This window comes from Xenopus laevis, chromosome 8L, assembly GCF_017654675.1.
Source record: "Xenopus laevis strain J_2021 chromosome 8L, Xenopus_laevis_v10.1, whole genome shotgun sequence".
In the NCBI taxonomy this organism is placed as follows: domain Eukaryota; kingdom Metazoa; phylum Chordata; class Amphibia; order Anura; family Pipidae; genus Xenopus; species Xenopus laevis.
The window spans coordinates 103,653,119-103,678,979 of NC_054385.1; the positions used below are offsets into that span (position 1 = coordinate 103,653,119).

At 40.2% G+C, this 25,861-nt stretch overlaps 1 protein-coding gene across 4 annotated transcripts in view; it reads right to left on the reverse strand.

The window, feature by feature from the left end:
• Positions 1 to 4,473: 4,473 nt before the first annotated feature.
• The window catches only part of cdin1.L (CDAN1 interacting nuclease 1 L homeolog), a 193,357-nt gene continuing 171,969 nt past the window's right edge, over positions 4,474 to 25,861 (reverse strand). For all 4 annotated transcript variants that reach the window (XM_041572189.1, XM_018229266.2, XM_018229268.2 and 1 more), the window contains 1 exon segment: positions 4,474 to 5,112. In XM_041572189.1, the coding sequence (XP_041428123.1) occupies positions 4,917 to 5,112 (196 nt within the window). In that variant the 3' untranslated portion in view covers positions 4,474 to 4,916.

The following is a 25,861-nucleotide window of genomic DNA, read 5'->3' on the forward strand; positions in this document are numbered from 1 at the left end:
TGAAAATGGTCTAAGAAAACCAGCCCATTTCAATGGACATGTGCACAGTTTTTATTAGGATACACTGCGGCTCAATTATTAGGATACACTGCGGCTCAATTATTAGGATACACTGCGGCTCAATTATTAGGATACACTGCGGCTCAATTATTAGGATACACTGTGGCTCAACTATTAGGATACACTGCGGCTCAATTATCAGCACTGAGCAATTTTGCCCATGGGCAGTTTCCCACAGTAGCCAATCAGTGATTAGCTTTTTAAAACCAGCTGCAAGTAGAACAATGCACGTACAAATACCAGTTCAAATGAATGTTACAGTTGTGCATCTTCGGCACTGCTGTATAGACCATCACCAATCTGCCCTCCCGCTATAGACAAAAAAAAGCAAAGTCACCCCGTTACACCTGGATAACCCTTTTGTACGGTCAGCAATAAGTCAGATGAAGGTCATAAACTCCAGAAACACAAGGAAGTCTCAACTTGAGCTTAACCCTCAGTTTCCTTTCCTCTTCCAGATTGTTTCAAAATTATAACTACAACGGAAAAAAACACTTTCCAGTATTTATATTTAGGTCAGTAGAATGGCTGGAGCACGGATAATCTTTGCGCATTGAACAAGACCTCCGCATGTTGGGATTCAAATCTTCCCATGACTCCTCTTGTTGCAGCAGATGCTCGGCGAGTTTGTACACACTGCGGAGACCATCAGTCATTTGAAGGCATTCATCTGCTTCCTGGCGTGGGATAATTCATTAGAGCTGTGCAGAACATCCCCATAAAAATCAGGATTTGTAATGTAACAGCCCAGCCAACTGAAGTGGTGTGAAAATGAAACTAGCATTCCCCAGGTCAGCTTTCCTATTAGCAGACTAGTGTGTGTGAGAAGTAAAAAAAACCCAGGAAAAACACGTGTTATCGTTGGGTTGAACTCAAGAGTTATGGTGTAACTTCAGAGGCAGCAGACCATGAGGCTGATTTTTGGCCAAGAATATACAGAAAATTCAAATTATTTGATACAAAATTAGTATCTTTGCACTCCAACATATAGACCATGTTTGTGCAGTGATCCGCATTGCTGCCGTGCAGCAGGGTTGCTTTAAGGTAGCAGTTGGCCTAAACCAGGGGTCCCCAACCCCTGCCCGTGAGGCACATTCAAATGTAAAAAATAGAGTTAGGGAGCAACACAAGCATGAAAAAAGTGGTCCCAGGGGTGCCATATAAAGGCTGCGATTGGCTATTGGCAGTCCTTATGTGGACTGGCATTGTACAAGAGACTCTGTTTGGCAGTTCATCTGGTTTTTATCCAACCAAAACGTGCTTCCAAGCCTGGAATTAAAAAATAAGCTCCTGCTTTGAGGCCACTGGGAGCAACATGTTACTCACGAGCTACTGGATGGGAATCACTGGACTAAACTATATGTGTCATTGGTGGGCCTCCACAGCCCCAAGAAATTTATAATGGAACCACTGTCTAGCAGGTCAACTTGTATATAATATGGCAAGCAATGACAAAATTCCATGCGCTTATGGAAGCAGATGTCATGTCCAGGTGCACCACCTTGGACCAACAGCCATGAGAATGGATAATGGTAATCTCAAAATGGAAACGCCACAAGAAGAAGAAAACACTCCACTAAAAGATACCAGCTTTTCATTAGAAAGATCCCTTAGGAACCAACTGAAAATGAAAGTAAAACATTTGAAAAGAAATGATTGTTTATGTTGTAGACTTCTTTTGAGTGATTAGAAGGGTCTGCAACTTCGGATGCCTTTGTTATAACAAATGAAAGGTCTGATTGTGGGCCAATGGTTTGTGTAACGCACACAATTTTGAGACTTCTTATATTTCAGACATTTACCCAAAAAAGGGATATCCAGAAAATGACCTACACATTTGTGTAAACCAACCCTGACCATGGAGGTAATAAGTCATAATTGAAGGATTTTTACACTCCATTATGCTCTTTCCTCTCTGTTCCTATTTGGAATCTGCTGACTAAGCTGCTTTGAGTGCACAACTGCTTCATACACACCTCCTCTGAGCAGTTTCTTCAGCTTCATGGAACACCTGAGTCTGCTGCTTAACTACTAGATATTCCGGGTAACAGTTTGCATGTGCTTGTTTTCCTCACGTATGTACGCTTCTATAAGCACAACAACATATGTCATTAAGATGTTGTGGTTTTGCATAGAAAGAGCTGCAAAGGGAGCACCTGCTACACCTACGAGATGTGTTTTGATATTCAAGCTTTGGTTAACAGATGGCTCATGCTTGTTCGGCCTTAATACCAATGTCTTTAGTGATGGTTTAATACAAGTAGGGACGTGCCACTCCGAAGCCAATGACATATAAGGTCATGTCACCCTGACTGTCCTGTTATTGGTTGTCCTGCTATAATGCTTTTGCCGAACAGCTTTAGACAAAGCAAACAGTTTAAGAGACTGTAGACAAGGATATAGAGACACTGGAAATCAAACTATGTAAAAGTAGGGGTCATTTACAAATGCAGATGTAATTGCCGTCACAAGAAAAACAATTAAGTGTGTATAACACTTAATAGCCGGGATGGGTGGCTGAAATGGAAAGGGTTAATTTTATACTTACCTGTGGTTAAAAGGTTGTCTGCGTAGTCTCAGTTTTGATTGCAGGTCTCGAGCGGCAGCTGTGAAGAAAAGAATTGATTGGTCGAAGGAAGACGCGTGATTGCGACAAAAGGGGTATTAAAAGCCGGTTTGCAATAAGCTTCCCTGTCTGTCGGTGAGGACCGTTGAAGTAAGAACATCGCCGTCATGCTCTCCAGATTTGTTAAAAACCCACCCACCCTAATGTTTAGATATATCTTGTAATATTATATATATATAAAAAAATGATTGTCGCAGCTTGGAGGAAAATTACGTTTTTTGAGTAATTGAGTAATTTGAGTTTCCTGGCCAGAAGTAAAAGGCGGAAGCAATAGATAGGGATATGCGGCCCAATGAAGGAATTGGTCTGGCTAAATTAAAGTATAAGAAAAACATGGTATGTTATAGAAAAAATTGTTTTATCAATAAATATGCTGTGGCCATTCTCCAACAAAGCAAGTTGTAGAGTGTGTTATTTGGTTATGGGTTATTTTTCTTTAATACTGCTATACCGTTCCCATGAAATTTTGCATGTATATTGATATTGTTCATTAAAGATATTTGTGCCTAAAACTGCGCCTTGCACCTCCCTATAGTTACGCACGGCACCATTGCGCCAGTTCCACCTCATCTGATGAAACACGTGAAAGTGATCTTACAGGCGCTGGAGAACCCTGGACTTACTGCCACCTTCAAGCTGGGGGTAATTCCAGGGTGCAACACCCTTGTAGGATAACTGTCAAACAAACTGCTCTAACAAGGTCACAGATATCTGGATTCAGTTTATTAGCAATAATGATTCAGGCACTGCTGTCCAACTACATCCAATTTGCACCAGCCTTACCAGTTACAACTGTTTCTGAGTGTGGCCCTACTATGCATGGGGCCCTGGGTAGCTGCATTTATTTGCATCCAATTTAGAAGCAAGGCACATGCCTTACAAGTTACCTTTAGGGGATGTAAATAGATGGGAGTGCCAGCTTAGCAGTTGTAGATGGCATTCCTGGCACAAAAGGCCCATTATAATGAGTGCAAACTGTCCGGCCAATTAGAGTTTAATGTCTTGAAAGAGATACTGTCATGGGAAAAAATGTTTTTTTCAAAACGCATCAATTAGTAGTGCTGCTCCAGCAGAATTCTGCATTGAAATCCGTTTCTCAAAAGTATATTTAATTTTGAAACCTAACATGGGGGTAGACATAAGCTGGCCATAGATTTACCTTCATATCGAATGAACGATCGGTGTCATCAACCCGACCTGCCACTAACCATTCAGATCAAATAAAGTAGTAAAAGAAGAGATCAGACATAAGCTGGTGACCATCTCCCACTGATCTCATCAGGTCGGCAATACACGCAGAGATATTATCGGTAGCCGACAGAAATTTTCTAACCTGTCAGATCGTCATGGCATGAAAAATGTTGGGACACTCCACACACGTGCAATCAAATCTTTGCATCTATGGCCAGCTATATTGTCAGTTTCCCAGCTGCCCCAGTCATGTGACTTGTGCTCTGGTATACTTCAGTCACTTTACTGCAAGTTGGAGTGATCTCACACCCTCCCTCTCCCCAGCAGCCTAACAACAGAACAATGGGAAGGTAACTAGATAGCAGCTTCCTAACACAAGATAACCGCTCCCTGGTAGATCTAAGAACAGCACTCAATAGTAAAATCCAGGTCCTAATGCGACACATTCAGTTACATTGAGTAGGAGAAACAACAGCCTGTCAGAAAGCAGTTCCATCCTAAAGTGCTGGCTCTTTCTGAAAGCACATGACCAGGCAAAATGACCTGAGATGGCACCTACACACCAATATTTCAACTAATAAAAATACACTTGCTGGTTCAGGAATGAAATTTTATATTGTAGAGGGAATTATTTGCAGTGTAAACAGTGTAATTTAGAAATAAAAATTACATCATAAAAATCATGACAGAATCCCTTTAAGTGTCATTCGTTTCATTATCTTCATGCCCCATGTCCATGTTGCACCATCCTTTTCACTGTTTTTTGTACTGGGGTGATCTGAAGAGCACTGGTTTCCTCTTGGCTGACATTGTGGAGTCCCGAGGAGGAGGTGCAGGCGGAAGGAAGGTCAGTGTGTATGTGCACAGCGCATCTGGAGAAGCAGAGGAGCTCAGATAATGCGTAGGTTGGTGCTGTAGCAGAGGGCAAGTGGCGGCTGGGAAGGAAGGTAAACAGTTTGTCCATGTTTGTATGAGAAGGCGGCTCTGTGACCTTGCATTGCAGTTCATTAGGAGTTCAGCAGTTTTGGGCCGCTGGGAACTATGACTCGGTTTCCTGGTGAGTCTCATTCAAGCAGTTCTTTGTGTGCTGCCCATGCTCATCAGTCTGCGCCATGCAGCTCCCAAGCATCACGAGGGTTTCGGGAAACCCGTCCTTAAGGAGAATGCCACGTTCACGGTTGCAGTCCAGATCCTCAATAAATCCATACCAGTATATGACAAGGCCAGGGCCAAATCTGATAGGAAAGGGAGAAAGCAATTAGACAATGTAAGTCGGGATAACACACAGGATGAGCTTACACATGTATCAGCTATTTAAAAACGGTGAAAAAAGATTTCAAGTATTTACTGGGAACAGCAAACCCATCCCAACAGAGCTTACACTCTAAACCAACACCTAAAGCTGGCCATAGACGCAAAGATCCGATCGTGCGAATTAACTTTCCCATCTCCCGACCCTCCACTATCATTCAGATCAAAGTCTTACCATTCCGATCAAATAAAGTAGTAAAAGAACAGATCAGCCAATGTTCTACCTCTGAAAGCAATCGTCTGACAAAGCCTGTGACTGTCTCCCACTGAAAATCGTACGATCGGCAATACATGCAGAGATATTAATTTTCTAACCTGTCCGATCGACCAAACGACCGATCTCCGCTGGATGAAAAATGTCGGGACTCTCCACACATGGTCCAAAAATCGTACGAATCCACGATTCGTACGATCGGATCGTTGCGTCTATGGCCAGCTTTAGTCAGATGGAGTTGGAATGTACAAGATCTCATTACAAGAGTTAATAATACCCATCACAGCAAATGAGCCAACATTGGTAAGGCCTCATGCCTATTTGTCTACATCAAGTCAATTGAGTCCAACTTAGGTTACATACGCCCAATAAATAACTTTACTAACTGTATGAACCCTGCTAAGACTGAATAAACTCTGCATTTTTAATTAGAAGCAAGAAGGGCTGCAAACCAGATTATAATAGTCATATGTGTCCCTTTATTCATACTGTTTAGACTAGGACTGACTAAAACTATAACTCCCATCCCCACCCTCTGCTAGCTGTGAATAGAGCATGTATATGGATCAGGAAAGTCCAGTTTTCAGTCCTCCAGCTTTTACTGAGAAACAACAGATGGAGGGCTGCAGGCTGGACGTTCCCAATGTATTTCTTTACTCTGTTATAAAGGCAAGCCTGTGTTTCCAGACCTCCCTTTCTCATGGAGAGTTCCCCTAGGCAGATCTCAGGAAACAGTCTGTGCAACTATTTGGCCCATGAGGAAGTGCAGAGCTTCATCCTCAGGTTCATAAACAAGTAAGTAATCACCATCAATCATAGAGTCGTGCTGCCTATCAGCCTCATCTCACTTACACAAACATGCTCAGACTTTCTGTAGTTGCACAGAATAGTCTGCCTACCCTCTCCAAGGCCCTTCTTCACATATTTTATTACTCAAATTAGGTTGTTGTGCTAAAAATATCCTAATAAAAAAGTTTTGGGAAATGATAATTGGATTAGCCTGTGTTGCTGCATTACAGTGGACACAAATAATGTAAAATAGGGTTTATATTATAGACCAGTGTTGGACTGGCCCACCGGGATACCACGAAAACTCCAGGTGGGCCCAGGTGTCAGTGGGTCCCTTGCTTCTAACCATTTGGCCTGTTTCATAGTTGTTCCCCATTTTCTACAAATATGTAGAGAAACGAGACTAGGAGAAAAAAAGAGGTTGATTGAGCAGAGGAGGTATAAAAGTTTGGAAAGTGGGCCATCAGCGTAAGGTTTTCTGGTGGGCCCCTGTCATCCCAGTCCGACACGGTTATCGACCTCATACCAGAATTGTGAGAATAAAACTGTTGGGATCATGGGCCAGTAATAGTCCATCTACCATATGTGACATGGATATAACAAAGCAAGTCTAAAGCAATTGGACACTGAGTTTTCTTGATACCGCTCATCCAAGTGGCTTCTTCAGTTCAGCTTAGTGGTAAAGCAGGAGAAACCCTGATAGCAATGGTCTTCACCAACGCTCATTTAGAGACATTCTGTGGATGTACCAATAGGGAACCCACTTACTTCAGAGGTGAGACTCAGGCGGTACAAGCCAGAGTCAAAAACCAGGTAAAAACACAATAACAGACTTGACAGGACTGAGGTGAGTGACCAGAAGCCAATTTGGGCAAATCACAATTTAAAGGGAATCTGGCACCAACAGTTGGGACGTAGATAAACAACAAATAGGAATTCCTCCAACATTAAAATAAAGGTCCAGAGCATCATCATCTAGCTGAAGCTCAGTAAGCATGGTATTTTCATGCACAACACAATGTAAGTGCTCAAACAGAACCATGGGGAAGCATGCTTGGTAAAAAAAAAGGGTGAATATTGCAGGGAAAACAGAAGCTTGTGTGAAGGGTTGTTCTTTTATGGGAGCTCCAACCACAAATGAGTTTGCAAGGGAGAACGAGCATCATCTGACTTTTTACTAACATAATACAATGCTCCTTTAACTCCTTTTCATTTTCAGTGCTTTGGAATGAAATATGAAATAATTAAACATCTCAGAGTTTACAGTGTTTCCAAGCAGTGAACCCAACTTATTAGGTTTCCAAATACTTGTATCGAGAAAAGATAATGATGCAGAATATTTGTATTATCTGTGCAGGCTTTGCTTAGGTTTGCAAAACAATAACTTTTGGGAGTAAGCATCTCTGAAACACGGGAGTGCTCTTGCTTTAGTCAGTCAAAAAGTCCTTCACAACTTTTCCAAGATCGATAATTGAACCAAATAATACACTTGCCTAAATGCTTGAAATGCCGTCCCACTACAAAGCACAAAGAGACATCAGTTTCAAAGCATGGTGCCTTATACTGATCAGTAGAAAAACCTGCTTTGGGCTTTTACATCCTGAGAATTTGAGGAGGCAATTGTGGGCAGGAGCGTCTCTTTCTTCTGTTGCCACTCAGTAATGTATTAATACATTTTGCCTGCGTTATGATTGACAAGGGAAATATTAAACAGTGCTATTCTTCCTTAGGGCTATGTGCGACTCTACACGTACTACAGGATTTACAGCAATCAATGCCGCCATCTTTGGTACACTAATCATGTTCGGACACCAGGAAAAGTAAGTGATTGTCCAAGTTGCCACAGTGATTAAAACCAGGGTTGAGATCCACGGTCTAGAGCTGGTCATTAAACGCAGACATTTTGAGGTGCCTATTGTTTTTGTGTAGTCTTACCTATTGATGAAAACAAAGGTAAATATAAACAAAATGTGCTTGCCATCAATACACGAGAATACAAATGAACAACTACCAATAAACCATATCCTTTGGGACCACCATCAACTCTTTGGGTTTCTTCCAACCCGACCACTAAGGAGCCTCTAACACAATGATCCCCAACCCCAACATGTTGCTCACCAGCCCCTTAAATGTTGCTCCCAGTTGCATCAACGCAGGTGATTATTTTTAAAAAATAACCGGAAGAGACTGCTCCAGCTCACTATTTCCGTAGCCAGGTGCTCAGTCCTCAGTGTCCCCACTGTAACCATATGACAAACTCCACAAATGGACGGCACTTCTGGACAAAGGTTTATTGTAGCAAACTGGCTATGATTAAGGGAGCCACAGCAGTTTGCTACAATAAACCTTTGTCCAGAAGTGCCGTCCATTTGTGGAGTTTGTCATATGATTATTTTTGAATTCTAGACCTGGCAGCAAGTTTTGGTTGCATAAAAACCAGGTGTACTGCCAAAAAGAGTTGCCTGTAGGCTGCCAGTTCATGTAGGGGCTACCAATTAGCCAATCACAACCCTTATTTGGCATCTCCAGGGAATTTTTCATGCTTGTGTTGCTCCCCAACTCTTGTATGTGGCTCACGGGTAAAAATGATTGAGGACCCCTGCTCTAATGTATGCTTTTTTTCTATCACAATACATTTATCTATAAAAAAAATAAAGCTGAACCAAAATCAGTTCCACAAAAAGAAATAGTTTGTTCCATTATATTTCTTTCCCCTGGTGCAACCATATGGCAATATTGTCTTCCCAGTCAGAGCCTCAATAGGACATTGTAGGCTCCCAGCTGATTATATCACCAAATTTTCTGCACAGAATCCTGCCTTTAATTCTCACTTTTTAAACACCTTTTGTGAAGCTTTCAGAGTATGTTACTCTATAAAAACCTATTAGACAGCGTATCAATCTTTCCAATTGGCATCAATATAAAGAGGGATTTGCTGGGGTTATTTTCATCAGTATTTTGTACAGGTGCTTAATATTTTTCAGGATAGTCTATTATACCATTAACTGGCATTATTTTTTAGAAGATTTACTAAAAAGTGACCTAGCTTTCTCCAAGCCATTGAGATCAGGATTTGAGTTTTTTTTTTTTCTGTTTAGACACGGAGTCATTTACATTGTATAACATGGTCCGTTTAGAAGGTAAACACTCTGTAGCACTTTGCAGAACTTCATTTATTGTTGTATGTGTAAAGAGAATTCACTGTGAAAGTATTCCCACGCTAAACCTCTCTTTTTTTCTGGAGCAAAGGGCTCAGCTCTGAGAATCATCATATCAACAAACTACATTAAGAACCGTGTTAAGAGCATGGAGACAGACAGTCAGCTTTCAGCAAAGTCAAGAATAAAAGCTTAAAAGAAAAGCAAGCTCTTTGCTTATCTGATCCAGAGTTGCAGAAAGGCATTAACCACTTCACTACTTACCAGACAAGCAAAGGAAATTCCTATTTATCAATGTACAATGACAACAGGAGATTCAAACAACCTACCTGCCTTTAGAAACTATGATCGCTTTCTCTGCATGTTGGAAAATTCTGCATCTGTTCTGGAAATGTTTTTTTATAGATAATAACTTTACATTACATTATACATGAATATATAGGTTTGGGATCAATTATCCTAAATGTTTGGGGCCTGGGGATTCCCAGTTAAGGGGAAAGTGGAGCACCATGCATTAAGGCTGCTAAAAAATATTTTAATAATAAATAAAAATGATTTTGCCATGAACACAGAGTTATGCTGGCTTCAGTAATGCAAACAGTGTCTTATTTGCATCAGGGCCCCCTCTTGCTTCATTGCAATCCATTTTAGCAGGCCCCGTGGTGCAATTACAACCCTCATAGTTCCACTTCTAACTATCAAACAAGGTTACCATCATGTACAAGGTACTCTATGATGAGAAAAAGCAAATCTGTAAAAATCCTATAAAAGGGACTCTATGGGAAATAGCACTGGCATATTTATGGCTTTCAAGACATTTCTGGATAATGGATCGTATACCTTTATCATCTTTAAAGTCCCAGTGAACAGAAAGATACAGACTCTCAATGGCAAGGGTTGAAGCAACAAATAAAATGTCAGCAAACACCAAAGCCACTCCTTCCAATGAAATGTTTTTATTTTATTGACTAGTGGATGGCAAAGAGATAATGCTCTATCAGCTAAAGAGGAAACGTTTCATAAATAGGGTGTTGCTGGTCTTGTAAAGGACAATGAGGTTGCAATGAGTCTTCCGTTTAAAGGAACAGTAACACCAAAAAAAGTGTTTTAAATAAATGACAATATAACATAGTGTTAGCTTGCACTGGTTAAACTCATGTTTTTGCTCTAGAAACACAACTATAGTTTATATAAACAAGCTGTTGTGCAGCCATTTAAACACAGGAGACACAGTAGGATACACTGAAGAATTCTCTTGTATGCTACAGAGCTTATCTGTTATCTGCTGTGTATCCTGGGCCTTTTCCCCTTTTTGAGCTTTGAATGGCTGCCCCCATGGCTACACAGCATCTTGTTTAGCTAACCAGTGATCCCCAACCCAACATGTTGCTCTCCAACCCCCTTGGATGTTGCTTCCAGGGGCCTCAAATCAGGAGCTTATTTTTGAATTCCAGGCTTGGAGGCAAGTTTTGGTTGTATACGAACAATTGCATTATAACGAGGAGCAATGGGCTCCGACGGGTCGGTCGCCGGAAAAATGAAACCTTCCTGGTCGATATCGTGGCCAGATATCGATTGGGAAGACCCGTTGGAAGCCCCCATACGCTGGCAGATAAGCTGCCAAATTGGTCTAAAGGACAGATATTGGCAGCTTTATCTGGCCGTGTATGGTCACCTTTATATAGGAGTTTCCGAGTAGTATCCAATATCAAATATCCATTGTTGATAAGGGAATATAATAATGCAGAGAGTTTAATAGGTAAGAAGGTGTAGGGACAGTGAGGTTTAGCTAAAGTGCATTACATTGACTGTACAATTCCAGTGAAAGCCTCTGAAACAAAAGTGCAGGCTTGTTATGCACGCCTACAAGTCATCTGTCATTACAAGCAGCCCCAAGTTCTTCAGCTCCTGAATTACCAAGTTGTCCCCCTGCTTAAGCTGCTTGGAAGGTTCAGCAGGTGATTTACGAGGGCCTGCTGGGGGATCTTGCCAAAGAAAACATTGCGGGGGAAGATGCCTGTTTCAATGTGAGCGCTGAGTTCACTGCAATGTCATGTCCCAGTTTATATGTAGATTTATGGCGGGGCTTTCAACAGCAAGGAAGTTACATTTCATAGCAATAGGGCCGTTTTCTTTACACTCATCAGAGGTTCACAACCACCCGGACCTTCAGTTGACAGAATTTTACTCATTCCCTATGTCCCCTTGTTTTTATACAAGGATTTTGTTTACATTTTGTCTGGGCATTTATGTATTGGTAAAAATGTAAGGAAACACAAAATATATGCCGAACAAGATGTGTTTACTCAGATTGTGTTGGCCACAAACCCTACTGTGATCACAAATTAAAGGGGTGGGTCACCTTTAAGTTAAATTTTTGTGTTATAGAATGGCCAATTCTAGTCAACTTTTCAATTGGCCTTCATTTTTCTTTTTTATAGTTCTTGAATTACTTGCCTTCTTCTTCTGACTCTTTTCAGTTTTCAAATGGGGGTCACTGAACCCATCTAAAAACACATGCTCTGCAAGGCTACAAATTATTATTATTATTAACATGTATTTTTATAGCGCCAACATATTGCGTAGCACTGTATACAAATATATTGTCATTGCTACTTTTTATTACTCATCTCTCTTTTCAAGCTCCTATTCATTTTACAGTCTCTTATTCAAATCAATGCATGGTTGCTATGGTAATTTGGACCCTAGCCACCAGATTGCTACAAATGCAAACTGGAGAGCTGCTGAATAAAAAGCTAAATAACTCAAAAACCTTAACATCACAGGTTTCTGTGTCATGTGTCAAACAAAGAAGATTTCTGAAGACCTTCAACCACTGAGGAGTCATGTACAACTTGAGGCAATGCAACACCATCATTGCCCTTTTCAGAAGTGGTCGAACAGCAAAGATCAAACCAAGGACAAGGTGTAATACTCCAGGAGATCTCAATGTACCTTAGGCTAACCTCTAAGGAACCAAAGACATTGGTCAATCTTAGTGTTAATGAGTTCACCATGAGAACACTGATCAACAATGGTGTGCATGGTAGGGTTGCAAGGAAAAAGCTACTACTATCTAAAAAGAACATTGGCTCCCTTCTATAGATTGCTAGAGGCCAAGCAGATAAGTCAGAAGGCCACTGGAGAATGTTGTATGAAAGAATTAAATTAAAATAGAACATCGTCCGATTTTTGGACACATAGTGGTGGCAGTAAAATGGTATAGGCCATTGCTTTGAAAGGCTTGCTATCATTATTGGAACTATGACTTTTGAATTCTAACAGCAAATTCTGCAGGAAAATATTAGGGTATCCATCCCTCGAATCTCAAGAGAAAGTGGATCAAGCAGCAAGACATTGACCCTGAACACACAAGTCAATCTACCAAAGAATGGTTAAAGCAGAAGATTAATATTTTGGAATGGAGTCAAATGGGAAAAACAAGTCACGTTTGAGGTCATATGTACACAGAAATATTGAAAATTCAAAGGGTTCACAAAATGTTAAGTAGTTCATCACAAACTAATAAACACCATATTTAAGTTTCTTCTCAATGATCATCTGATCCAATTTCTCCAACAGTTAATCTTTTATCAGATTTTTCCAATGCATTTAAGTGGATAGAAATACAGCCAGTTGATAAAATTGGTTACTCTAATATTAAGAGAATGCTGTCTTTAAGGAGTTCCAAGGAGGGATAGCTGCAATGGGCTCCTCAGTCAGTGGAGCTTTGCTAAGGCAATCACTTCAAAGCCTTGCCTTGACCATATCTGTGCTGTAAAACTGCTAAAGGACACTTTGAAGGCATGCTTAGACTCATTTCAAATTTGACATTGTTGTTTCAGGCTGCATTTATAAGTCACATTCTTTGTTGGAGCCCTGAGGATGAGTATAGGGGGAGTAACCATAATTGCCCACACCACAGTGATCTCAAAAACCAGTAGACGTTAAATCCAGGCCTCTTACTCAAACCTACACATATGGCACAGATATAATCAAGGGAAACTTTCATACTACTTAATTTCAAATGCTTCGTTTAGCAGTTAAAATAGAAATACATTTGTGCTTTTTTTCAACTGGGGTAAATATAGCAGCAGGTTAAGTAGTAATAATGGTATCCCTACAATATTTCCATATTTATAGCTCAGTGGGACCCTGTACAGCTACAACTGCATCATTGATGGTAGTTCATCCTTGATAGGTTTTAGCAAACAATAAGAATCCTCATCCATTTCCTTTATGATGTACTTTTAATGGAACAGGAAGGGCTATAATATTTCACAACCCGTCAGCTTTCTTTGGGTAAGAAAATGGATGGACAAATGTCAGTATAAGCTAGTGTAGCCTTGAATTTGACCAACTATACTGTATATTCTAAGCATTGACCTCCCACAGTTATATTAATGTATAAAAAAAACAACAACTCTGCAATTTTGTACCAAACTGTGAGTAAAGGTAACTCAATTCAGTGTCTGCACTTTGATTGGAGAAATATTTTTTTTTGGTTCATTAAATACAACCTGCTTGACAAGTTTAGGGGCGGCTGCATTTTTTTTAACAATAAATTTGGCAAAATTCACACTAAAAGCAAGGAAAAAAATTAAATATATCACTTGAATCCCTCCTATCGGCAGCTTAAGGTCTACCTAAAATTCTGTTGCTGCTGATGTGCTGCAGTTTGCTCATTTCTGCCCTTAAATAGATTTGTTGAGGCACCCACAAAGTGAATCAATTGTAAGGGAAAATGCTCACTTTGTGTTACTCAGACTTCTATGTTTTTTCAAATTTTTTGCCTTATTTTAGCTGATGACATTAGAACAGACTCAATCACCAGGCAGCTCTAATGATGGTCCTGTCAACCCTGTCCCAAACAAGACACACCTGATGACTGCAGAGACTGTGAAGGGTCAGGGTGAAGAGTTTATTTGCACATACCCAAATTGAAATTTCAATGACACTTTGAAGTGTGACTTGATGGGAAGGGCATGGGTTATCAGAAACCAAAGTGCGCAAATTATAGATAAGGGGATCTGCTGCATGGGTCTGGTTTTGAGTCTCAGCATATAAATTCCTTGGCATTTCGGACAAGCATGTTCAATTGTGTATATATATACTGTATATATATATATATATATATATATATATATATATATATATATATATATGTATATATATATATATATATATATATATATATATATATATATATATATATATATATATATATATATATAAATATATGTGTGTGTGCTTTATACATGACCTTTAAGACAACATTGGATTAAAAGAGCAATGATTTAAAGGAATAGTTCAGTGTGAAAATAAAAACTGGGTAAATAGATAGGCTGTGCAAAATAAAAAATGTTTCTAATATTGTTAGTTAGCTAAAAATGTAATGTATAAAGGCTGGAGTGACTGGATGTGTAACATAATAGCCAGAACACTACTTCCTGCTTTTCAGCTCTCTTGGTTTCCACTGATTGGTTACCAGGCAGTAACCAATCAGTGACTTGAGGGGGGGCCACATGGGTCTTAAAGGTTGCTTCTGAATCTGAGTTGAATGCTGAGGATCAATTACAAACTCTCTGAACAGTTATGTCCCATGTGGCCCCACTTCAAGTCGCTGACTAACTCAGAGTTAGAAGTGTTCTGTTAGACATATTTTGCACAGCTTATCTATTTACCCAGTTTTTATTTTACACAGAACAGTCCACTTGATGCATTCATGTTGCACCTTATACATACATAAAAAGCTGCTGGAATAAAACACAAATATATGTATTGCCAATGGAGCCACGGAATGTAGATTTCTGTTTCACTGCAGTGTCACACAAACTGCCTGGTTCTACTGGCCAACTTTGATGTTCTCACTGTTTTTGCAGCTAGTTGCACTCACCTGCTAGGGGGCAATACACAAAACTGGAGGGAATTTAATTTGAAAATATTGCTCTCCTTGGTGTTTATTATATTGCTGCAATGTAAGGGTGTACTATATTCCCTACAATTCCAAACCTGCACAGAGGCTGCCGGGCCACAATCAGTTCAGTTGACGTTGCAGAGATGTCTTCAGTGATTTGCAGCTACATTGTACATTGTACATCCAACTTCCAGTTCACAGAGTGGTTTAAGAGTGCTAGGCAAGGAAGCTGATGCATGGAGGGGGCTGATGCAGGGCATATTATAAATATGTCATGGAATGCAGCTTTGATCCATTCTGCTGCTTCTTCAGTATGATTGTACACTCCCCAAAGAGTTTCAATCAGGACTGATGAGTTTTTGGAGACTTGGATCCTAAGCACAGTACAGGTATGGGACTTGTTATCCACAATGCTTGGAACCTGGGGTTTTCCGGATAATGGATCTTTCCATTATTTGGATCACTATACCTTACGTCTACTAGAAAATCATGTAAAAATTAAATAAACAGAATAGATTGGTTTTGCTTCCAATAAGGATTAATAATATCTTAGTTGGGCTCAAGTACTTCCAATAAGGATTAATTATATCTTAGTTGGGATCAAGTACAGGTATTGAACCTATTATCCAGAATGCTCGGGAACTGGGGTTTTCCGGATAACAGATCTTTCTGTAATTTGGATCTTCATACCTTAAGTCTTCTAGAAAATTATGTAAACATTAAATAAACCCAATAGGCTGGTTTTGCTTCCTATAAGGATTAATTATATCTTAGTTGGGATGATGTACAAGCTACTGTTTTACTCTTACAGAGAAAAAGGAAATAATTTTTCAATATTCTGATTATTTGGAGTCTATGGGAGATGGAATTTCCACAATTAGGAGCATGCTGGATAATGTGTTTCTAGATAATGTCTCTGGATAATGTTTCTGGATAATGGATCCCATATCAGTACTTGCCATTTCCTCAACAGAAGGTGCTCCGTACACATCTTTTCATTCTAATGGTTCCTTTTTGTAGTGGGGGCACAAATCACCTTGTGTTAAAGTGGCTAACACAAGAAACTTAATTTTTGTTGTATGTATCTACACCAATCAACACTAATGAAAATATTGCAGTAATTGGGACTTAATTAAAAAAATGCATAGTCTGAAGTGTAATGGCAATTTCCTTTTAACTAGTAAGATAAGTTCACCTAATTATGTATATTAATTAAACATTCCACTAATTTAGTATATTTGATTAATACCCAAATTAAGCCTGGTAGAAGCTTAAACCTATTAACAGAAATTGTCTGGATGGGGCTAATCAATGTCCTTATACTGATACTAGAGTTTACCTTATTTTATACAGACTTCTTTGATCTGGTTTAAAACACGAGAGGTTACCGTGCAGGACATCCTATTTGGCTGACATACAACAAATAATACAGTTGTAATATGCATTTATATAAATTTTTGAGGAAGGGATTTTTCTATTGCAGTTAACACTTTCACTGTCAGTGGGGGGGTATTAGAACAATGAATTTCAGGTTAGCTCACCCCTGGCTATTCTCCAACGTCCCAATACTTTGGCAAGAAGTGGAGTCGTTCTGCCCTTTGCTTCTTCTGCTCGTTATTGCAGAGTCCTGTATTGTTCTCTGATAAATCGCTGTCAAGGTGTGTGTTTCAAACCAAAGCAAAGCAGCAGAATAATAGAAATAATTGGGCACCAAATAATCAAATAATGACATACCCCTGGAAAGAAGAACCATTCAAACCAGGATAACACAGAGGGAGCAGTGATAATCTGATATATTAGGAATGTGGGCAGAGGCCTCCCCTGGGAATTCACAGTCCTTATAGGCAATGAGATCTTTCCATTAACACAAACCTGCTCAGACTACTTGGCCTCTGGAAGAACAAGACTTCCTATCCAAAAACTGTTGCTGTACCAATGAGGCCATCATTTATATCTCACTCAAGAAAAACAGCTTAGACCTATAACTATAAGGCATATTTATCAAAGAGTGAAGTTAGAGATCACCACCGTCCACTAGAGTGAAATTCCGCCACTCTCCATTCATTTCTATGGGATTTTTTAAAGAGTATTTATCAATGGGTGAAAGTGAAAGTTCAACCTTTCAAAATCCCATAGAAATGAATGAAGAGTGGCGGAATTTCACTCTAGTGGATGGTGGTGATCTCTAACTTCAGTCTTTGATAAATATACCCGTGTCTTCCTGGTGAGAAGTCCATTCCGAGAAAAGAAAAACCCTATTAAGCATGTCTGTCTGAAAAGAGAGGCTCAGTCTTTATAACCTTCTTGGTTCAGAGTTAATGAACCTTCTACCTCCCCCATGAAGGCATAAAGTTGGTTCATTTGGACTCTGATCATCAGGACTCTCTCACATTGCTAAATTAAATCCACGCAGGGCCGAAAGCTCAATATAAATTCAAGATGAAACCAAATGTTTGTCAATATTCTCATTGCTCTTTAGTGGCAGCCCATTAGACATGCAGAAGCCACTGCAGGTGTCGGTTTGTGCTGCTGCTGCAGGTGTCTTGCTACTGGGCGACAAATAGCTGCCAGACCTCAGGTGTGTAAGGGGATCTGCAAATTTGGAGAATAGAGAGTCAGACGCAAGCTATTAGCTCTCAAACATCTCCTGCTCTTAAACACCTCTTAATTTACGCACAAATTACATGGTGTGCACTTTAAGCCGCAGCTTGATTACAGATTGGAAGGCAGCATGACAAATAGGTGGCAGGCCTTCTCCCCACGCGTATGTTTTTGCTTTCGAAGGCATTGTGCCGGAGGAATGTGAAAAAGCCTCCCCGATACATTACAGGGGGGGGGGGATGAAGTATGCTTTGATTATACCTTCGCTGAAGAATTTCCTGGTGCATACTGCTTTACTGAAAAGATTCTTGGTTCAGACTTGGCAGCAGAGCAGCTCTTTTGTCTCTACCAAAAAAAAATGTTTTCAGCAGAAGAAAAGAGAAAATGAGAAAAAAAGGCAGGGAAGGGAAAAGCCTGAACTCTTCCTTTTAAAAATGTTTCTAACATGCTCTCTGTAATATTCACCTTGTGATATGGATCACCTGGGATATCAAGTAACAGTGGAATAAAGCCAGATGTGGTTTCCTACAATTTACAGTCTCATACGAGTCTGAAAGAATATACAGAGCATTTTCCATTGTTTCCAGTTACCTGGGTCAAGTCTTAGGAGAACTGGCAAAGAATAAATACAGGCAGGCACCTTTGTATGTATCTGCCATTAATCTCAGAACAATAGGAAATCCAGAGGCACAGTAAACATGCAGCATTGTGCTGGCACCATAGATTCTATGTTTCTAGTTTGGTTCCATGTCAGAATGGATCAGATTGCTATCTGGTCTATAAGGACATTAGCCGTGACAGCAAAAAAAAAAAAAGTTCTCATTGTAGCATTAAACAATAATGCGGCTGTTAATTCACAAATGGATATAAAAAAAATAAAGCATTATCTGTCATGAGAGTTCTTACATTGCTACTGTCTACATCCCAAAAGTTCATTCTTAGGGCTAGTTACCCTTTATTCAGAACTCTTTGTAAGAGGCTTTTGAGCCTCTCACTGCAGTTATTCTGATGCAATGATAACGAAATCCATATAACCACAATAAACCAAACATCCCAACCATCTGGCTGAAGTTCTTGCAGATGTAATGGTTTATGGGTAGGGCATTACCCAGGAACTGCAGAAAAAGAACATTCATTTTACATCTTTGGGACTTTATCCCATGTGCTGTTCCAGAAAAAAAACGGAAAGCACAAGCTGCACAAAAGGAGGAGTGGTATATCAAGAGTTCTTTTCCTTCCTGGATGAGTAACATTGCTCCCTCCCTGGGAGGACAGGGGAATGCGAGCCAAGGGCTTGAAGGATTTCAGGCTGAGGTTCAAGACAGTCAAAGCTCCTGTCAACTCAAGTTGCTCCTCAGGTGATTAACTGGTGTTTATTTTTAGGGCTTGATTGGAACCAGGCCACGCCGAGGCCAGTGCAAGCTGATATCTGGATAATCTTACACAGACTCATACATTTACAAAAGTCTCCTGCTCACCACAGCTGTTGATCTGGCCCAGGTCTTCTACAGACTGCTGGGCTGTCGGAGGCTTCAAAAAGCATTCTGGTACGGCATGACATGCTTCCAGGCAACGTAACAGCTGAATGCACAATAAACCGGAGCTTTTCAGATGAAAAACAAAAAGATATATATATAAAAAAGCTGAGTTTTTAACATTACATTCACTTGTTGCTTGATTAGAAGAGACTTTTTGGTATTATAGTTCTCCATGGTCAGATCAAGGGCCTGGAAGGAAATAATGATGGATTAATTCCCCAAAAGATTGTGATGCACACTGCACGGGAGAATGCATATGTACAGTATCTAGACTTGTACACCTTTGACACACGCGCACTCCGTCCTCAAAATTTTTTCATCGCAAAAAGTAATTTACATAATAATATGGTAGATTAGATCCTATGCTAAGGTCACGTTGCACCTCTATCTAAAAGGCCTTAAAAGAAGATAGCAGAGTAAGCAAGTAGTATTTACTGGTCAGTTGTTGCAAAACAAATATCTGATTGGCTGGTTGTTATGGGTTATTAGATGTAGGAAAGCTTAGGACTTATGTATGATTCTCGTATTTAATAAGGAAGGATAACATGTGAATATGGTTCCATACTGATATACAGAGAAATCCTACTGCTGCCCGTAAGTAGTGATGGGCGAATTTATTCGCCAGGCGCGAATTCGCGGCAAGCGAATAAATTCGCGAAACGCCAGTGAAAATTTGCGGCAAAAATTTGCGGCAAAAATTCCCCGGCATCAAAAAAAAAATTCTGAAAAAACTGACGTCGGCGTCAAAAAACGGGCGCCGGCGTTGTTTCGCAAATTTTCAGCCGTTTCGCGCGAAATTCGGCGAAGCGAAACGGCGCAAATTCGCCAATCACTACCCGTAAGGCCCTCCAATTTGTGCCTGTATGTTATCAACCCACTTAGACTGTAAGCTCTATGGGGCAGGGACCTCTTTCCTACCGTCTTCTTACTACATGACACTTAGTCTCTGTGTATTTGCATGTTTTGTATTTGTAGAATATTTTTATTCCCTATGTTTACTTTGTGCATTGTAAGACTGTATAACATTGCTTATCCTTGTAGCTCTAGTTCTTTATAAATAAGGTTATACATACATATATCAGCAGCCTGAGCATGAAACAATATATACTGTATACCCACAGACCACCTTAATCAGTGAGAGTGAATGGCACACACAGTTAAAGAAAAGCACCCCATACTATACACGCCTATACACAGTACATTATCAAGTAATAATGAGCAATAAACACCTCATGTGCCAATTAGGCATAACTGCACAATACAAATGGCAGACAGAACAAATAGCTATTGACACTTTATAAAGATGAATAAACACCTTGCTAACTGGTAATCAATCAGGTTATCTGTACCCAGCCTAAGGCTTGTATATGCAGCTCAGCAGATAACATCACAAGCAAGGCAGACAAGATATGATTATTCAGCCTCAGTACCAATAATAGGAGCAAACCTCACCCTACATATTTGCAACTTATTTTTGGTCTATATTTGCTGGGTGAACTGCCATTGGTAAAAGCAGGTTTCTGCTGGGTTGAAGGTACAAGGAAAGGCAGTCGGGATTGCCTTTAAGCAAACCAAATGAAGCTTGGTTTAATAAGTTAAATACTAGTAGCATTGTTTCTACCTCTACTAACAAGGTACATATATTGTCTACCTCTACAAATCCTGGGCAGTTGACCTTTTACTGCTCATTATACTTTAGTGGCCATAAATGCACCGATAATATTGTACGTACGATATTCAGTGCGTGTATGGCGGGAGACGAGCCAACTGGTATACGGATCGTCCGGCCGGAAAATTTTGATTAGGTGCCTTAAAATATCACCCACTGTTAGTGCTGAAGTGTCAGATACAGGTACAATACTATTGTTTTCCAACTGTATATCTGACGATTCAACTCTGACACGTCTGTATTGAAATTAACAATCTTTTGGTTGCAGGAAAGATCATAATTGTTACATCTATGGCCACTCTTACCCTATATATATATATATATATTTATTGGGGAGGCTACCCTCATTCTGTATAGTGGGCACTAATATATATGACAAGTACAACTCATGGGAGCCAAAATATACAGCATATACAGGTATGGGACCTGTTATCCAGAATGCTTGGGACCTGTGGTTTTCTGGATAAGGGTTCTTACCATAATTTGGATCCCCATACTTTAAGTCTACTAAAAATATTAAATAAACCCAACAGGATTGTTTTGCACACAATAAGGATTAATTATATATATATCATAAAAACAAAACAAAAAAAAACTGTTTATTTGGATAAAATGGTTTTCCTGTAATTCTGAGCTTTCTGGATAATGGGTTTCCAAATAACGGATCCTATACCTGTACATTATCTAAGGCCTACAATGCAACGACCTTTCCTAGAATCCCTGCATATTTTTTGCCTGCCTCTAACTGGCATAGGGTTGCCATCTGTCTGGTTTTGACCCGGACAGCCCAGTATTTTAATGGGCTGCCCGGGTCAAAACTTTCTACCCCGATTTCCAGATAAAGAAAACCGGGCAGGATTCCCCATGATTGACCCGGCGATCGGACAATTGTCGAGTCACAGCCCCGCCCACATGTCACAGCCCCGCCCCCTGCCCGGTCTCCACCGGGAGAAAGAGTTGGCAACCCTAAACTGGCACCAGCATTCAAAAGGAGCCATGTACGTTATACAAAGTCAAGGCAAGTGTTATTTTCGCTTGCATCCAAGCTGAATGTGGATCGTGTGCCAAAGTATATGCAAACTGCAAACAGAACCGCAATCAGGCTTGAGAGCATTGTTTATAGAGTTTATCAATTCTACACCTAAATTATACATGCTTTGTGTAAATTATCCCTATAATTTCATCATATTTTTTTCCTGATATATGCATCCATTCCTTTTCTAGAGTATTCTGACTTCTGAATTTGAAGGATTACTGTTATTTCTGCACAAGGATTGGACTTTGCTGAATACAAACCATCAGACAGTTTCTGGGTGAGACGTTGGATCCTGGCCCAATCACTTCCCATGATTAAGTAGCAATGTTCTAACTGCGTAACCAGTATTGGTTAGAAAAAGCACATCATCGTGTTCTCTGTGTTGTATTTAAACCGCAAGGCAGCCTCTAAAAGTCAGTCTCAGTTAACACATAAACCTGTAAATACATGTGAGACTGTGTCTTGTGGTTACTTAATATGGGCTCTGCTTTCTGTGTCAGGGCTTATTTAACACAGATATTTTTCCCGCAGATTCCCAGACTACGGCATGATCACTTCACATCTGCATCTTCAGAGAGCACAGGGATACCTGGGAGCACCACGCAGAACGTGAAGTATGGGAAATGGCCCAGCCTATTTAATTAGCTACATTGTACATGGACATACGCTTTTATACGGCGCGTCTTCACCAACAAAACTGTTTCATGCTTTGTATCGCCAATGCTGCTCTAGAACTCTGTCCAACAACAAGGGGTGAAACTGGTTTGTAGATGGCATATGACCAGCATCTTGTCCTAGCTATGCTTCAAAACCCACTGGGTCAGAATCAGGCTTTAATCATTCCTTGAAGCACAATGTTATTATTATCTGAATTCCAACTGTAGCCAAATGACTGCAAGAAAAATGGAAAAAACTGGAATGCAAGAGACCACAAGAACTAGACTAGACTCCAACTAGACAACCAAGATGCGAGGCAGGTATGACTTTCCAAGGGGACATGATGGAAATAGGGCGAAGACCATGAACCATGCTAGGAATGGTATTTTAGTAAACAAAAGGAAAAGTGGTGCAGGCACCCATGAAGCATGTAAGAATTGACATTTTTGGGGGGCCGGCCTGTGCTAGGCGCAGTCAGTTATAAAGCATGTCAGTAGAGAAGACAGTAGAGACTAGCCACAGATGGCCATAAAACATGTCAGGACTATCATTTTTGAAGAGGAGAAGACTGGTTGTAGATGGCAATGAAGCATGTCATGGTAGCCATTTATTAGGCAGCTAGGCACAGATAGCCATAATTTAGGGCAGGGCTACCATTTTTTCAGGAGCTAGGGACTTATGGTCATGATACAAGTCAGGGTTACTATTTTCTAGTGAGCTAGGCACAGATACACGCATGACACGCATGAGACACGCATGATGTACATCAGGACTATCATTTCTGAAGATGTGAGAGGACTAGCAGCAGATGTCCATGATGAAGGTTACAGCTGCCATTTTTGAGGGAGCTTGGCACATAGACATGATGCATGTCAGTGCTACCATTTTTGAGGGTGCTAGGCACGGATGGTCATGATGCAAGTGAGGGATACTACTTCTGAGGGAGCTAGGCACAGATAGCCATGATGTACATCAGGACTATCATTTTTGAAGATGTGAGAGGACTAGCAGCAGATGTCCATGATGCAGGTTACAGCTGCCATTTTTGAGGGAGCTTGGCACATAGACATGATGCATGTCAGTGCTACCATTTTTGGTTAGGCACTGATGGTCATGATGAAGGTCAGGGCTACTACTTCTGATGGAGCTAGGTACAGATAGCCATGATGCAGGTCTGGGCTACCATTTCTGAAGGAGCTAGGCACAAATGGTCATGATGAAGTTCAGGCTACTATTTTTGTGGGAGGTAGGCACGGATTGCCATGTGCATATCAAAGCTTCCATTTTGTGGATGCTAGGTACAGATGGGCATGAAACATTTCAGGGCTACCATTTTTGAGGGAGCCAGGCACAGATAGTCACAAAGCATGTCAGTGTCACCATTTCTGAAGGTGCTCGGCACAGATGGCCATAATGAATTTCAGCGCTACTATTTTTGAGACTCAGAATGGAGCAAAGTACAGACAGAACTGATGCATGTCAGAAATGACATTTTTGTGAGACAGAATGGAGCGATACAGACAGCAATGATGCATGTCAGAAATGACATGCTGGGATAAGGCAAAGACCTAAGTAGAAGTAAATCTGTTTCTAAAATATAGCACATATGTAAGCAATGTTGTACAATAAAAGTATCCTAAATATAATGTAAAACAAAATTGAAAAGTTGTATTTTTTGTGGTTAGTATCCCTTTCAAGAAGGTAAAATGCCCTACAAGTACATATCCTTTACTAGAGTGTGGTGCATTAGCTATCGGCAGAGGCATTATGGTATCCCGAGGCCTAGCTAGCATAGTGTGCATGCATTAAACCCAAGTAATTGGTCTGCCTTACATTCCCAATGTTTATTCCCTAAGGAATCAACCTTTAGCCTGCTATTGCTGGGTTCCCCATGGCCTGCAGAGCACAGATCAATCACTCACGCCTCCTGACAAGAATGTGATGGGATTAAAGGTTATTTAGTTGGTAATCATTGCGAGCGCCAGCTTACACATCAAACTAAAAAGGCTAATTCCCCCCCATCTTCATGTTTAAGTATCAGGCAGTGAAAAGTAGTTGGCCTGGATTTTGTTCTGAAAATAAAGCATTGCTAGTATGCTAAATACATAAAGTTCGGTTTATGAGAGATATTTCGTTTAATTCTGTGGTTTGGGAAAATAAGGAAATAGTCACTTGCAGCACTGATGCCCAAAGCATGCCCCAATGTTTGTTCCTCTAATACCACATTACGGCACACGCATCAATTGCACAAACGTGTGGTATATCATATTCTCAGCCCAGAAGTTGACACAAATAGCCGTGCCATTTAACTAGGGGTCCTGATGACCCCACAGAGAACATGGTTGGATAAACGTCACTGCTCCTGTCAGTGCAGACGAAAAATGAAAACTGTCATGTCCCTTGTCATTCTAAACAACCACTTGGTTAGCATCTGACGGATACTTGTGGCTTTGGGTCAACCTCGACTCTTCAAGTCTCTGCTCTTCAAGTCTATAGGTATAGATTTCTCCCAACCTTTCTGCTTTCAAGAAATCTCTTAAAACTAACTTCTTTCGAGAAGCCTACCCTCACTTAACTACCAAACCAACTACCAACACCACAATCAGTACCACATTTCTCACCCACTTAATTCGATCTTGTCCACTCCCACACCTTGTGTATTACTCCCTTCCCTTTAGAGTGTATGCTCCTTTGCATAGGGCCTTCCTCACCTTTTTATTGATTGTGATGTATGTAACCCCATATGTATATAATTCATGAGATTTAGTTGTATAATCACATTTACTTTACAGTGCTACGCAATATGTTGGCGCTATATAAATACATGTTAATAATAATAACTGAATTAGCACAAATGCAATGGATTGACTATTCCTATAAATCATATACCTTTAGTTGTTTCTAGAGGCTGAATTAATCACCTAAAGTTGATGTATTATTCAGAATAATACAGCAATTATAACATTAAAGCATTGCAAAGTTAAAAAAAACCCACGATATATGTTCGGTTTTTCTTTTATCTGTGTAATACAGCAGGCACAGTGCTTGTATCAACCTCTAGACTTTATACATGTACTGTAAATACAATATTCCA